Here is a 13,717-nt window from a genome sequence, read left to right on the forward strand (position 1 = left end):
TGGGCTACTCTGATCGAACAGTTGTCCCTAGTGTTTGAGATGATAGACGAGAGGGAAGGCAGCTGGTAACCAGCATCCAGCACCGACTACTGGGCTACTCTGATCGAACGGTTGTTCCTAGTGTTTGAGATGGTAGTTACGGTTTGGGGATATTTTAGTTAAAACAGCTTCATCACAACATTCCAAACTCCTCTTGAAGTCAAAGGTCATTAGGGTTATACCCATTAAGGTTACTCCTTACTCTACTTTGAATCTGATCGAACAGTTGTTCCTAGTGTTTGAGATGGTAGACTAGAGGGAAGGCAGCTGGTAACCAGCACTCAGCACCGACTATGGGGCTACTCTAATCGAATCGTGGTCCTTGATGTTGGAGCTGGTAGACTAGAGGGAAGACAGCTGGTAACCAACTTCCAGCACAGACTATAGGGCTACTCTGATTGAACAGTTGTCCCTAGTGTTTGAGATGGTAGAGTAGAGGGAAGGCAGCTGGTAACCAGCATCCAGCACCGACTACTGGGCTACTCTGATCGAACAGTTGTTCCTAGTGTTTGAGATGGTAGACTAGAGGGAAGGCAGCTGGTAACCAGCATTCAGCACCGACTATGGGGCTACTCTAATCGAATCGTGGTCCCTGATGTTGGAGCTGGTAGACTAGAGGGAAGGCAGTTAGTAACCAGCATCCAGCACCGACTACTAGGCTACTCTGATCGAACAGTTGTCCGTATTGTTTGAGATGGTACACTAGAGGGAAGGCAGCTGGTAACCAGCATTCAGCACCGACTATGGGGCTACTCTAATCGAATAGTGGTCCCTGATGTTTGAGCTGAAAGACAGCTGGTAAACATTATTTAGCATGTTTAATTTTGAACTACTTTAATCAAATAGTGGAAGTTGACTGTTGCTCTTATAACGCATCCACGGTCTCAAAGTGCGGCAAACGGGACGCGAATAAAACACCCTCAGACTACCTGTCATGGTGCTGCGGAAAATAGACGTCGATTGGCATTATGAATTTTGATATCATCGCTATATTAGAACATAAAAGGGTAACCAAAAGAGTAAATTAGACTGGATTCATAGTGAGTTACAAGAAGTTACAGTATTAATATAAGTACTCATAATTGTAACATCAATGGCAGAGAGAAATATAAAACATCTACAACAGAGAGGAGACAGTTAAGTTAGAGTCGTGATATATTTAAAATAAATATAAAAAGCTGTGAACATCCAACAGTCGTACTAATGTGAAAGCAGATTCATTTTTCTCTCTTCAATTCAGGTTCAAGAAGTGAGAATCGGTTACAGTTACAAAAGATCTTACCTCTACTTTCGGAATTCCGCACGTCTGCGCATGCTTGGAATTTAAAGAAAAGCTGGGATTGGTTACTGCAAGAATCAACTGTCGAAATCGGGTTACTGCACTCTCCATAACCTCGACTGTAGCTGAAAGTGAAGGAATCTTTGAAAGGACAAGCTGTTGGCGTGGTGTTAACTGAAGAGAAAAAAAAATGTATCGTTTCGTAAGTGTGTGAGTGATAAGTAGCAAACAAAGTTCTCAGCGTTTCATCATTATTTCATTCTTAATTAAGAGCAAATTAACAAAGCAAACATAAGGAATTTGAAAACCGTTGAAAAAACAACAACAATAACAATAAATACCAGATGCTACGGAATTCGTAAAGCATTCTGGGAGATTTGAAACGTGGGAAAGAAGTAGCATTACTCTGAAAATAATAATAATCCTTTTACTTCAGCCAATGTTTCGCCATTGCGGATTCACCAGGGCTGTAGCACAAGAACTAGTACAATTATTGTAGTACTAGCTCTGACGAAACCTCAATGGCGAAACGTTAGCGAAACGGTGTTTATTATTAGTGGACTGTGAAAGTATTTTTAAGTTACTTTCATGACTGATTCATTGGTTACTTAATAAACTTATAGTGTTTAAAAATATATAAAGATGTGCAACTGTTAATGAATCACCAATAAAAATTGGAACGTTCAGACATTTTAGACCTTGTTTATTAAGCAAATGTTTATATATACATTTGAACAACAGAAAAGAAGATATTAGCTTACTGCATTACTCACGTCTGAACATGGAGTATAATGGAGCATCTCCGCTGATTTCACGGCATTTCTGTTCTAAATCACTGTTGGAAGAACAGTATGCTAAAAAAGGAAATACTGAGTAAATATTGGAATGTTAAACAATGAAACAAACAAGGAAATATTGAGTCACTTTCGGAAGAATAGTATGTTAAACAACGAAACAAAAAAGGAAATATTGAGTCACTTTCGGAAGAATAGTATGTTAAACAATGAAACTAAAAAGGAAATACTCAGCTACTTTCAAAAGAATAGTATGTTAAACAATGAAACAAACAAAGAAATATTGAGTCATTTTCAAAAGAACGGTATGTTAAACAATGAAACAAACAAGGAAATATTGAGTCACTTTCGGAAGAACTGTATGTTAAACAATGAAACAAAAAAGGAAATACTCAGTTACTTTCAAAAGAATAGTATGTTAAACAATGAAACAAACAAAGAAATATTGAGTCACTTTCGGAAGAATAGTATGTTAAACAATGAAACTAAAAAGGAAATACTCAGTTACTTCCAAAAGAATAGTATGTTAAACAATGAAACAAACAAAGAAATATTGAATCACTTTCGGAAGAATAGTATGTTAAACGATGAAACAAAAAAGGAAGTACTGAGTTACTTTCAAAAGAACAGTATGTTAAACAATGAAACAAACAAGGAAATATTGAGTCACTTTCGGAGGAACTGTGTGTTAAACAATGAAACAAACAAGGAACTATTGAGTCACTTTCGGAGGAACAGTATGTTAAACAATGAAACAAACAAGGAAATACTGAGTCATTTTCGGAAGAACAGTGTGTTAAACAATAAAACAAACAAGGAAATATTGAGTCACTTTCGAAAGAACAGTATGTTAAACAATGAAACAAACAAGGAAATATTGAGTCACTTTCGGAGGAACTGTGTGTTAAACAATGAAACAAACAAGGAACTATTGAGTCACTTTCGGAGGAACAGTATGTTAAACAATGAAACAAACAAGGAAATACTGAGTCATTTTCGGAAGAACAGTATGTTAAACAATAAAACAAAAAAGGAAATACTCAGTTACTTTCAAAAGAATAGTATGTTAAACAATGAAACAAACAAAGAAATATTGAGTCACTTTCGGAAGAATAGTATGTTAAACAATGAAACTAAAAAGGAAATACTCAGTTACTTTCAAAAGAATAGTATGTTAAACAATAAAACAAACAAGGAAATATTGAGTCACTTTAGAAAGAACAGTATGTTAAACAATGAAACAAACGAGGAAATATTGAGTCACTTTCGGAGGAACTGTATGTTAAACAATGAAACAAAAAAGGAAATACTCAGTTACTTTCAAAAGAATAGTATGTTAAACAATGAAACAAACAAAGAAATATTGAGTCACTTTCGGAAGAATAGTATGTTAAACAATGAAACAAACAAAGAAATATTGAATCACTTTCGGAAGAATAGTATGTTAAACGATGAAACAAAAAAGGAAGTACTGAGTTACTTTCAAAAGAACAGTATGTTAAACAATGAAACAAACAAGGAAATATTGAGTCACTTTCGGAGGAACTGTGTGTTAAACAATGAAACAAACAAGGAACTATTGAGTCACTTTCGGAGGAACAGTATGTTAAACAATGAAACAAACAAGGAAATACTGAGTCATTTTCGGAAGAACAGTATGTTAAACAATAAAACAAACAAGGAAATATTGAGTCACTTTCGAAAGAACAGTATGTTAAACAATGAAACAAACAAGGAAATATTGAGTCACTTTCGGAGGAACTGTGTGTTAAACAATGAAACAAACAAGGAACTATTGAGTCACTTTCGGAGGAACAGTATGTTAAACAATGAAACAAACAAGGAAATACTGAGTCATTTTCGGAAGAACAGTATGTTAAACAATAAAACAAAAAAGGAAATACTCAGTTACTTTCAAAAGAATAGTATGTTAAACAATGAAACAAACAAAGAAATATTGAGTCACTTTCGGAAGAATAGTATGTTAAACAATGAAACTAAAAAGGAAATACTCAGTTACTTTCAAAAGAATAGTATGTTAAACAATAAAACAAACAAGGAAATACTGAGTCACTTTCGAAAGAACAGTATGTTAAACAATGAAACAAACGAGGAAATATTGAGTCACTTTCGGAGGAACTGTGTGTTAAACAATGAAACAAACAAGGAACTATTGAGTCACTTTCGGAGGAACAGTATGTTAAAAAATGAAACAAACAAGGAAATACTGAGTCATTTTCGGAAGAACAGTATGTTAAACAATAAAACAAAAAAGGAAATACTCAGTTACTTTCAAAAGAATAGTATGTTAAACAATGAAACAAACAAAGAAATATTGAGTCACTTTCGGAAGAATAGTATGTTAAACAATGAAACTAAAAAGGAAATACTCAGTTACTTTCAAAAGAATAGTATGTTAAACAATGAAACAAACAAAGAAATATTGAATCACTTTCGGAAGAATAGTATGTTAAACGATGAAACAAAAAAGGAAGTACTGAGTTACTTTCGAAAGAACAGTATGTTAAACAATGAAACAAACAAGGAAATATTGAGTCACTTTCGGAGGAACAGTATGTTAAACAATGAAACAAACAAGGAAATATTGAGTCACTTTCGGAGGAACTGTGTGTTAAACAATGAAACAAACAAGGAACTATTGAGTCACTTTCGGAGGAACAGTATGTTAAACAATGAAACAAACAAGGAAATACTGAGTCATTTTCGGAAGAACAGTATGTTAAACAATAAAACAAACAAGGAAATATTGAGTCACTTTCGAAAGAACAGTATGTTAAACAATGAAACAAACAAGGAAATATTGAGTCACTTTCGGAGGAACTGTGTGTTAAACAATGAAACAAACAAGGAACTATTGAGTCACTTTCGGAGGAACAGTATGTTAAGCAATGAAACAAACAAGGAAATACTGAGTCATTTTCGGAAGAACAGTATGTTAAACAATAAAACAAACAAGGAAATATTGAGTCACTTTCGAAAGAACAGTATGTTAAACAATGAAACAAACAAGGAAATATTGAGTCACTTTCGGAGGAACTGTGTGTTAAACAATGAAACAAACAAGGAACTATTGAGTCACTTTCGGAGGAACAGTATGTTAAACAATGAAACAAACAAGGAAATACTGAGTCACTTTCGGAAGAACAGTATGTTAAACAGTGAAACAAACAAGGAAATACTGAGTCACTTTCGGAAGAATAGTATGTTAAACAATGAAACAAACAAGGAAATACTGAGTCACTTTCGGATAAACAGTATGTTAAACAGTGAAACAAACAAGGAAATACTGAGTCACTTTCGGAAGAACAGTATGTTAAACAATGAAACAAACAAGGAAATACTGAGTCACTTTCGGAAGAACAGTATGTTAAACAGTGAAACAAACAAGGAAATATTGAGTCATTTTCAAAAGAACGGTATGTTAAACAATGAAACAAACAAGGAAATATTGAGTCACTTTCGGAGGAACTGTATGTTAAACAATGAAACAAACAAGGAAATACTGAGTCACTTTCGGAAGAACAGTATGTTAAACAATGAAACAAACAAGGAAATACTGAGTCACTTTCGGAAGAACAGTATGTTAAACAGTGAAACAAACAAGGAAATATTGAGTCACTTTCGAAAGAACAGTATGTTAAACAGTGAAACAAACAAGGAAATACTGAGTCACTTTCGAAAGAACAGTATGTTAAACAATGAAACAAACAAGGAAATACTGATAAGAAACTTGTACTTATCGAACCTAACCACTTTCTATAATGTTTTAAAGGTCGCAAATCAACATGCAGTAATTAGAAATCTTGGTTGTGAACTTCGACAACCGGCCCGGTGCTTTAACCTCCACCCAGAACATGCAGGCTCCTCACACGTGATCTTACCTCAGTTTTGAATAACACCAAACAGAAAACCTAACAACTGTAATGTTACCCATAACATGTGAATAAAGTTAAAAATTCATAATGTACTCACTTTCCTGAAACTGTAGTACATAAAATCAAGAAATCATCTTGTATTTACTTTCCTTAAACTGTAGCACATAAAATCACCATGTATTTACTTTCCTTAAACTGCAGCACATAAAATTATCTTGTACTTACTTTCCTTAAACTGCAGCACATAAAATTATCTTGTACTTACTTTCCTTAAACTGCAGCACATAAAATCATCTTGTACTTACTTTCCTTAAACTGCAGCACATAAAATTATCTTGTACTTACTTTCCTTAAACTGCAGCACATAAAATTATCTTGTACTTACTTTCCTTAAACTGCAGCACATAAAATTATCTTGTACTTACTTTCCTTAAACTGCAACACATAAAATCATCTTGTACTTACTTTCCTTAAACTGCAACACATTTTTGTGTCTTTCGTGAATAACAATACACCGGAAGCAGGACTCAGATCTGAAAAAGGAACAACAAATATTTCCTTCCTATTATATACAAGGAAGTACCTGATAAAATTTAATAGCAAACACTACTCGTGGTTTTCTAGAAACTAGACCCATATTTTATACGAATATGTTACTAAAAATAGAAAATAAAATTTTAGTTTAAGAAGAAACTATAAAATATCATTTATTCTGTCGCCAATCATCAGTGTAGTTTACTGCTGTCGGTAGAGTGTTGTGTTCAGTGTTATTATTAGTAATGTGGTTTATAACTGACAGTAGTGTCATTTAGTGACTATCAGTTGTTGTTGAATAGCTTTTGACTGTGGTTTAGCTCTAGCACCTATGTGGATTTGTAACTATCAGTTGTAGTGTGATAACTACCACCTGTAGTTTACTACTATCGGTTGTAGTTTTACTTACCACCTGTAGTTTACTACTATCAGTTTTAGTGTGATAACTACCACCTGTAGTTTACTACTATCAGTTGTAGTGTTTTAACTACCACCTGTAGTTTACTACTATCAGTTGTAGTGTGATAACTACCACCTGTAGTTTACTACTATCAGTTGTAGTGTTTTAACTACCACTTGTAGTTTACTACTATCAGTTGTAGTGTTTTAACTACCACCTGTAGTTTACTACTATCAGTTGTAGTGTTTTAACTACCACTTGTAGTTTACTACTATCAGTTGTAGTGTGATAACTACCACCTGAAGTTTACTACTATCAGTTGTAGTGTGATAACTACCACCTGAAGTTTACTACTATAAGTTGTAGTGTGATAACTACCACCTGAAGTTTACTACTATCAGTTGTAGTGTTTTAACTACCACTTGTAGTTTACTACTATCAGTTGTAGTGTGATAACTACCACCTGAAGTTTACTACTATCAGTTGTAGTGTTTTAACTACCACCTGTAGTTTACTACTATCAGTTGTAGTGTGATAACTACCACCTGTAGTTTACTACTATCAGTTGTAGTGTTTTAACTACCACTTGTAGTTTACTACTATCAGTTGTAGTGTTTTAACTACCACCTGTAGTTTACTACTATCAGTTGTAGTGTTTTAACTACCACTTGTAGTTTACTACTATCAGTTGTAGTGTGATAACTACCACCTGAAGTTTACTACTATCAGTTGTAGTGTGATAACTACCACCTGAAGTTTACTACTATAAGTTGTAGTGTGATAACTACCACCTGTAGTTTACTACTATCAGTTGTAGTGTTTTAACTACCACCTGAAGTTTACTACTATCAGTTGTAGTGTGATAACTACCACCTGAAGTTTACTACTATCAGTTGTAGTGTTTTAACTACCACTTGTAGTTTACTACTATCAGTTGTAGTGTGATAACTACCACCTGAAGTTTACTACTATCAGTTGTAGTGTTTTAACTACCACTTGTAGTTTACTACTATCAGTTGTAGTGTGATAACTACCACCTGAAGTTTACTACTATCAGTTGTAGTGTTTTAACTACCACTTGTAGTTTACTACTATCAGTTGTAGTGTTTTAACTACCACTTGTAGTTTACTACTATAAGTTGTAGTGTTTTAACTACCACTTGTAGTTTACTACTATCAGTTGTAGTGTTTTAACTACCACTTGAAGTTTACTACTATCAGTTGTAGTGTTTTAACTACCACCTGTAGTTTACTACTATCAGTTGTAGTGTTTTAACTACCACTTGTAGTTTACTACTATCAGTTGTAGTGTGATAACTACCACCTGAAGTTTACTACTATCAGTTGTAGTGTGATAACTACCACCTGAAGTTTACTACTATAAGTTGTAGTGTGATAACTACCACCTGTAGTTTACTACTATCAGTTGTAGTGTTTTAACTACCACCTGAAGTTTACTACTATCAGTTGTAGTGTGATAACTACTACCTGAAGTTTACTACTATCAGTTGTAGTGTTTTAACTACCACTTGTAGTTTACTACTATCAGTTGTAGTGTGATAAATACCACCTGAAGTTTACTACTATCAGTTGTAGTGTTTTAACTACCACTTGTAGTTTACTACTATCAGTTGTAGTGTGATAACTACCACCTGAAGTTTACTACTATCAGTTGTAGTGTTTTAACTACCACTTGTAGTTTACTACTATCAGTTGTAGTGTTTTAACTACCACTTGTAGTTTACTACTATAAGTTGTAGTGTTTTAACTACCACTTGTAGTTTACTACTATCAGTTGTAGTGTTTTAACTACCACTTGAAGTTTACTACTATAAGTTGTAGTGTGATAACTACCACCTGAAGTTTACTACTATCAGTTGTAGTGTTTTAACTACCACTTGTAGTTTACTACTATCAGTTGTAGTGTGATAACTACCACCTGAAGTTTACTACTATAAGTTGTAGTGTGATAACTACCACCTGTAGTTTACTACTATCAGTTGTAGTGTGATAACTACCACCTGAAGTTTACTACTATCAGTTGTAGTGTGATAACTACCACCTGAAGTTTACTACTATAAGTTGTAGTGTGATAACTACCACCTGTAGTTTACTACTATCAGTTGTAGTGTTTTAACTACCACCTGAAGTTTACTACTATCAGTTGTAGTGTGATAACTACTACCTGAAGTTTACTACTATCAGTTGTAGTGTTTTAACTACCACTTGTAGTTTACTACTATCAGTTGTAGTGTGATAACTACCACCTGAAGTTTACTACTATCAGTTGTAGTGTTTTAACTACCACTTGTAGTTTACTACTATCAGTTGTAGTGTGATAACTACCACCTGAAGTTTACTACTATCAGTTGTAGTGTTTTAACTACCACTTGTAGTTTACTACTATCAGTTGTAGTGTTTTAACTACCACTTGTAGTTTACTACTATAAGTTGTAGTGTTTTAACTACCACTTGTAGTTTACTACTATCAGTTGTAGTGTTTTAACTACCACTTGAAGTTTACTACTATAAGTTGTAGTGTGATAACTACCACCTGAAGTTTACTACTATCAGTTGTAGTGTTTTAACTACCACTTGTAGTTTACTACTATCAGTTGTAGTGTGATAACTACCACCTGAAGTTTACTACTATAAGTTGTAGTGTGATAACTACCACCTGTAGTTTACTACTATCAGTTGTAGTGTTTTAACTACCACCTGTAGTTTACTACTAACAGTTGTAGTGTGATAACTACCACCTGATGTTTATTACTATCAGTTGTAGTGTGATAACTACCACCTGAAGTTTACTACTAACAGTTGTAGTGTGATAACTACCACCTGAAGTTTACTACTATCAGTTGTAGTGTGATAACTACCACCTGAAGTTTACTACTATCAGTTGTAGTGTGATAACTACCACCTGAAGTTTACTACTATCAGTTGTAGTGTGATAACTACCACCTGAAGTTTACTACTATCAGTTGTAGTGTGATAACTACCAGCACTGCTGTCAACTGTGGTTTAATAAGTGTTAGGAGTAGTTTAGCACTAGATGTCCCTAGCAGCACAACTACAGAAACTGTTTAAAATTGCCTACAGCAGTTTAGATTATTAGATCCAATAACAAAACACAAGATCTCCCTAGTTATCGCTCGAGCTTCTATCTCACTGGTACCTTTCAGTTAAGGAATGATTACTTGGCAGTAGGCACAGTTCTGGATTTTCATAAACCCACATAAACAGTTGAGGTCACAGAGTCGTTGTGGCTGGGCATGATGAGAATTGTGACAACTGACCCACGAATGCAATAACAGAGTATAAAAGTCACTGACAAATAATAAGAAACTCGAAGTGTTTTTGATGTTTGTGGTAAACAACCTGAAATGTACATGAACTAATATTCCATCTTCAAAACTACAGGTCTAGGTGACAGGATTCTGCTTCTATCTGAATCTTTCTTGAGTTTTAACCGTTTTTCAAAACCCCAGTTTGCTACCTTTACAATGAAATTAGTTGATTTTCAGAGTGACATTAAATATTTAGATACATTCAACAACAGTTGATCAGACGAACCCTGGTGGACAATCAACCTTCAAACTAAATGTGATTAAAATCGGATGAAAACATGCAGAAGTGAAAACAATACCTTTACAATGAACAGGGGTTAAAATGATAGTGGCACCGTTCAACAGTTTCCAGAGTAACGCCCTCTAGCGTAATTTCCAGAAGGAAATGAAATACTTATTATTTTACGCATTAGAAATATTGCAAAATATTTCGTCAGTACGTCACACAATTGGTCTTATACACTCTTCAAAGTTCATAAAATGACTTTATTATTACTATGTATATTCTATATTCGATATCATTTTAATAGTCCACAGAGTTATTAAACGAATGCGAGAACTATTCTACTCAGAAATAGCAACCTACTTGCTTTCTATGAGGAATTTTTCACCCTCCACTTTCCGACAGACGCCCCTACTGGATAATGAACCGTTCTTGATATAGACTGGATCTCTGAACCCTTTCTGGAACCAGCTACCAGTCCAGTGGGTCGGAAACTGACAATTTGTTCCTGAAGTGATCAAACACAGTTGTGACAGAGAGCAAGTGAAGTTTGTTTGTTTTTTAAATCTATACGTCATCTAATATTTATATTCTTTCACACGTTTCAACTACAATGTATTTATATGTTTCAGGATTTGTTTCAAGATCTACTCAATAAGGCTATCTAGGCACAGCCATTTTGAATTTATAGTCAAGGTGAAAAAAATCTACCGCCAACTTTTAATCTATTCTTCTGTGAAAACACAATGATATGTTACTGTCACGTGTATAGTGCACCCATGTCACCAAAGTACAGAGAATGCTTTTGAGACAAATGGCCTTGAACCCGCAGATTCACAGCACGAGCACGCTAATCAGTGAACTGTGCTAAACCTAATATTTACCAATACTGATGATACTGTAGTTTACGCGTACGTTACCGAAAATTTTTAGTATAACAGAAAACAACTTAGCCCCGCATGGCCAGGTGGTTAAGGCCCTCGACTTATAATCCTAGAGTCCCGGGTTCAAATCCCCCTCACACCAAACATGATCGCCATTTTAGCCGTGGGGGCGCTATAATGTGACGGTCAATCCCGCTGTTCGTTGATAAAAGATTAGCCCAAGAATTGCCGGTGAGTGGTGATGACTAGCTGCCTTCCCTCCAGTCTTAGACTGCTAAATTAGGGACAGCTAGCGCAGGTAGCCGTCGAGTAGCTTTGCGAGCAAACAAAACCAAATATCCTCAAAAGGATTACAATATCAAAAACAAAATCGAAAATAATTTAAATGTAAAATATTTAAATGTGTCGCTCCAACTTTGTGTCTCTGTATATTCGATCGTACAATCCTAACTTTTCTGAGTTCTGAAACTGTATACAACGAAGAGAGTTATTTAGCTCTACAAATACACAAAGCGATTGTTGGTTGTTTTGGAATTTCGCACAAAGCTACTCGAGGGCTATCTGTGGTAGCCGTCCCTAATTTAGCAGTGTAAACCTAGAGGGAAGGCAGCTAATCATCACCACCCACCGCCAACTCTTGGGCTACTATTTTACCAACGAATAGTGGGATTGACCACACATTATACCACTCCCACGGCTGGGAGGGCGAGCATGTTTGGCGCGACTCGGGCGCGAACCCGCGACCCTCAGATTACGAAGCGCACGCCTTAACGCGCTAGGCCATCCCAGGCCCACACAAAGCGAAGGATGGCTTCGAAGCATGGATTCATCTCGGAATCAAGTAAGAAACAATCTTCTGAGATATGAGGGCGCGACTGAAAAGGGAGGGCGTTTAAACATTAAACTGTTACACATATCAGATATCTTAAGGTTATTTAATATTTATATTATACTTTGGGTCAAATAACTAGATATAGTAATATCGGTCAATAAAAGTAAGAGAGTAATTGTTTTAACTTAAGAGTTTAGTGGTGTAAAATTAACTATTAAAATAGGCTTATCACGTGTAACGGTACTTTTGGCTTAGGTGTATTTCAACTTACTGGTAAATCATAAAACAAAATAGATACATCGTTTGATTAAATAAATACAATCTAGAAACTAGTTTCTTGTCTCTTGGTGTTTTATATTCAGCTTATACTGTTGTAACTTATGGATAGCTTATAAATCAAGCTAAATTAAATTTTGTTATTAACCAGCCCTGGATTAACCATTAAGCAAAATAAGCACGTGCTTAGGGCACCAATGAAAGGAAGGCACCACAGTTATTTCTCTGTCATGTCCTTATCTCTTTCACTGTCTCACTCAGACTTAGTCGATTTTTTTGTGATTGTCTTTATTTGCCCGCCCTTCCCCCCAGTGGCTCAGCGGTATGTCTGTGGAGTTACAGTGCTAAAAACCGGGTTTCGATACCCGTGGTGGGCAGAGCACAGATAGCCCCTTGCGTAGCTTTGTGCTTAATTCAAAACAACAATTTATCTGCCGTGTTCAACTTTACTCTGCATTGTCAAAAAACACGTTTTCTTTGGCTCGGTGAGTGACTAAAGTTTCGAGAAGCTACTTAACTATGTATCTGAAGTAAGAAGTCATTGATTTGCGAAAGATTACTGTAAAAAGCGGTATAAAATGTTGATAAAACTTCAGGTAAAAGATGATCGTATGTTATGATGTCTGAACTTGAAGATGAAATATTTTCCCCAATCATTCCTTTTGTCGTGGCTATTTATAAGAAATTATAAACAGTGAACCTGTTTTGTTTTACCTTTTACTGCTTTATTCAGTCACGTCTACAAAAAAATAAGAGAATAATGCTACAGAAACATAAGTCAAACGAAATGGTGACAGATGTGTACAGAGACGTGGTTAGTTTTATGTTTTACCGGCTTCTGTTTTTGTATGTTATATTTGGGTTATTGTCTCGTTTGTTTTAGTTTTATTTGTGTTAGTATTGCATTATTCATGTGTGTTTTGTAATTTTTTATAAGTGTTTTTCTCACTGAAGCTTTTCTCAGCCGTAATATTTTTTTGGCTTCAAACAGCTTGCTGTAAAAAAGACCTCCTTTGTGTGTGAGTACATGTTTTGAAAGTTATCACACCAAGAAAAAATTTAGAAAGGGATGTCACTGTAGCAATGCCACCGTTCATAGATTACATGTTTCCTATAAGAGTATTTGGACATGCACACTCTTGTTCAAAAAGGTTGTTACATGTTCGAAAAATGTGATTTTTGGTCATTTATATCATTTTAAAACTAAATT

At 34.9% G+C, this 13,717-nt stretch overlaps 1 protein-coding gene across 4 annotated transcripts in view; it reads right to left on the reverse strand.

Annotated features, from left to right (window-relative positions):
• Positions 1–13,717, reverse strand: part of LOC143245213 (uncharacterized) — a 72,472-nt gene that overhangs the window by 28,138 nt on the left and 30,617 nt on the right. For all 4 annotated transcript variants that reach the window (XM_076491307.1, XM_076491308.1, XM_076491306.1 and 1 more), the window contains exons 2-5: positions 10,879–11,023; positions 6,474–6,541; positions 2,092–2,172; positions 1,322–1,492 (exon numbers count right to left, since the gene is read on the reverse strand). In XM_076491307.1, coding sequence (XP_076347422.1) covers positions 1,322–1,492; positions 2,092–2,172; positions 6,474–6,541; positions 10,879–11,023 — 465 coding nt within the window. The remainder of the gene's footprint in view (positions 1–1,321; positions 1,493–2,091; positions 2,173–6,473; positions 6,542–10,878; positions 11,024–13,717) is intronic.

Source organism: Tachypleus tridentatus, chromosome 2 (assembly GCF_004210375.1).
Source record: "Tachypleus tridentatus isolate NWPU-2018 chromosome 2, ASM421037v1, whole genome shotgun sequence".
Classification (NCBI taxonomy): domain Eukaryota; kingdom Metazoa; phylum Arthropoda; class Merostomata; order Xiphosura; family Limulidae; genus Tachypleus; species Tachypleus tridentatus.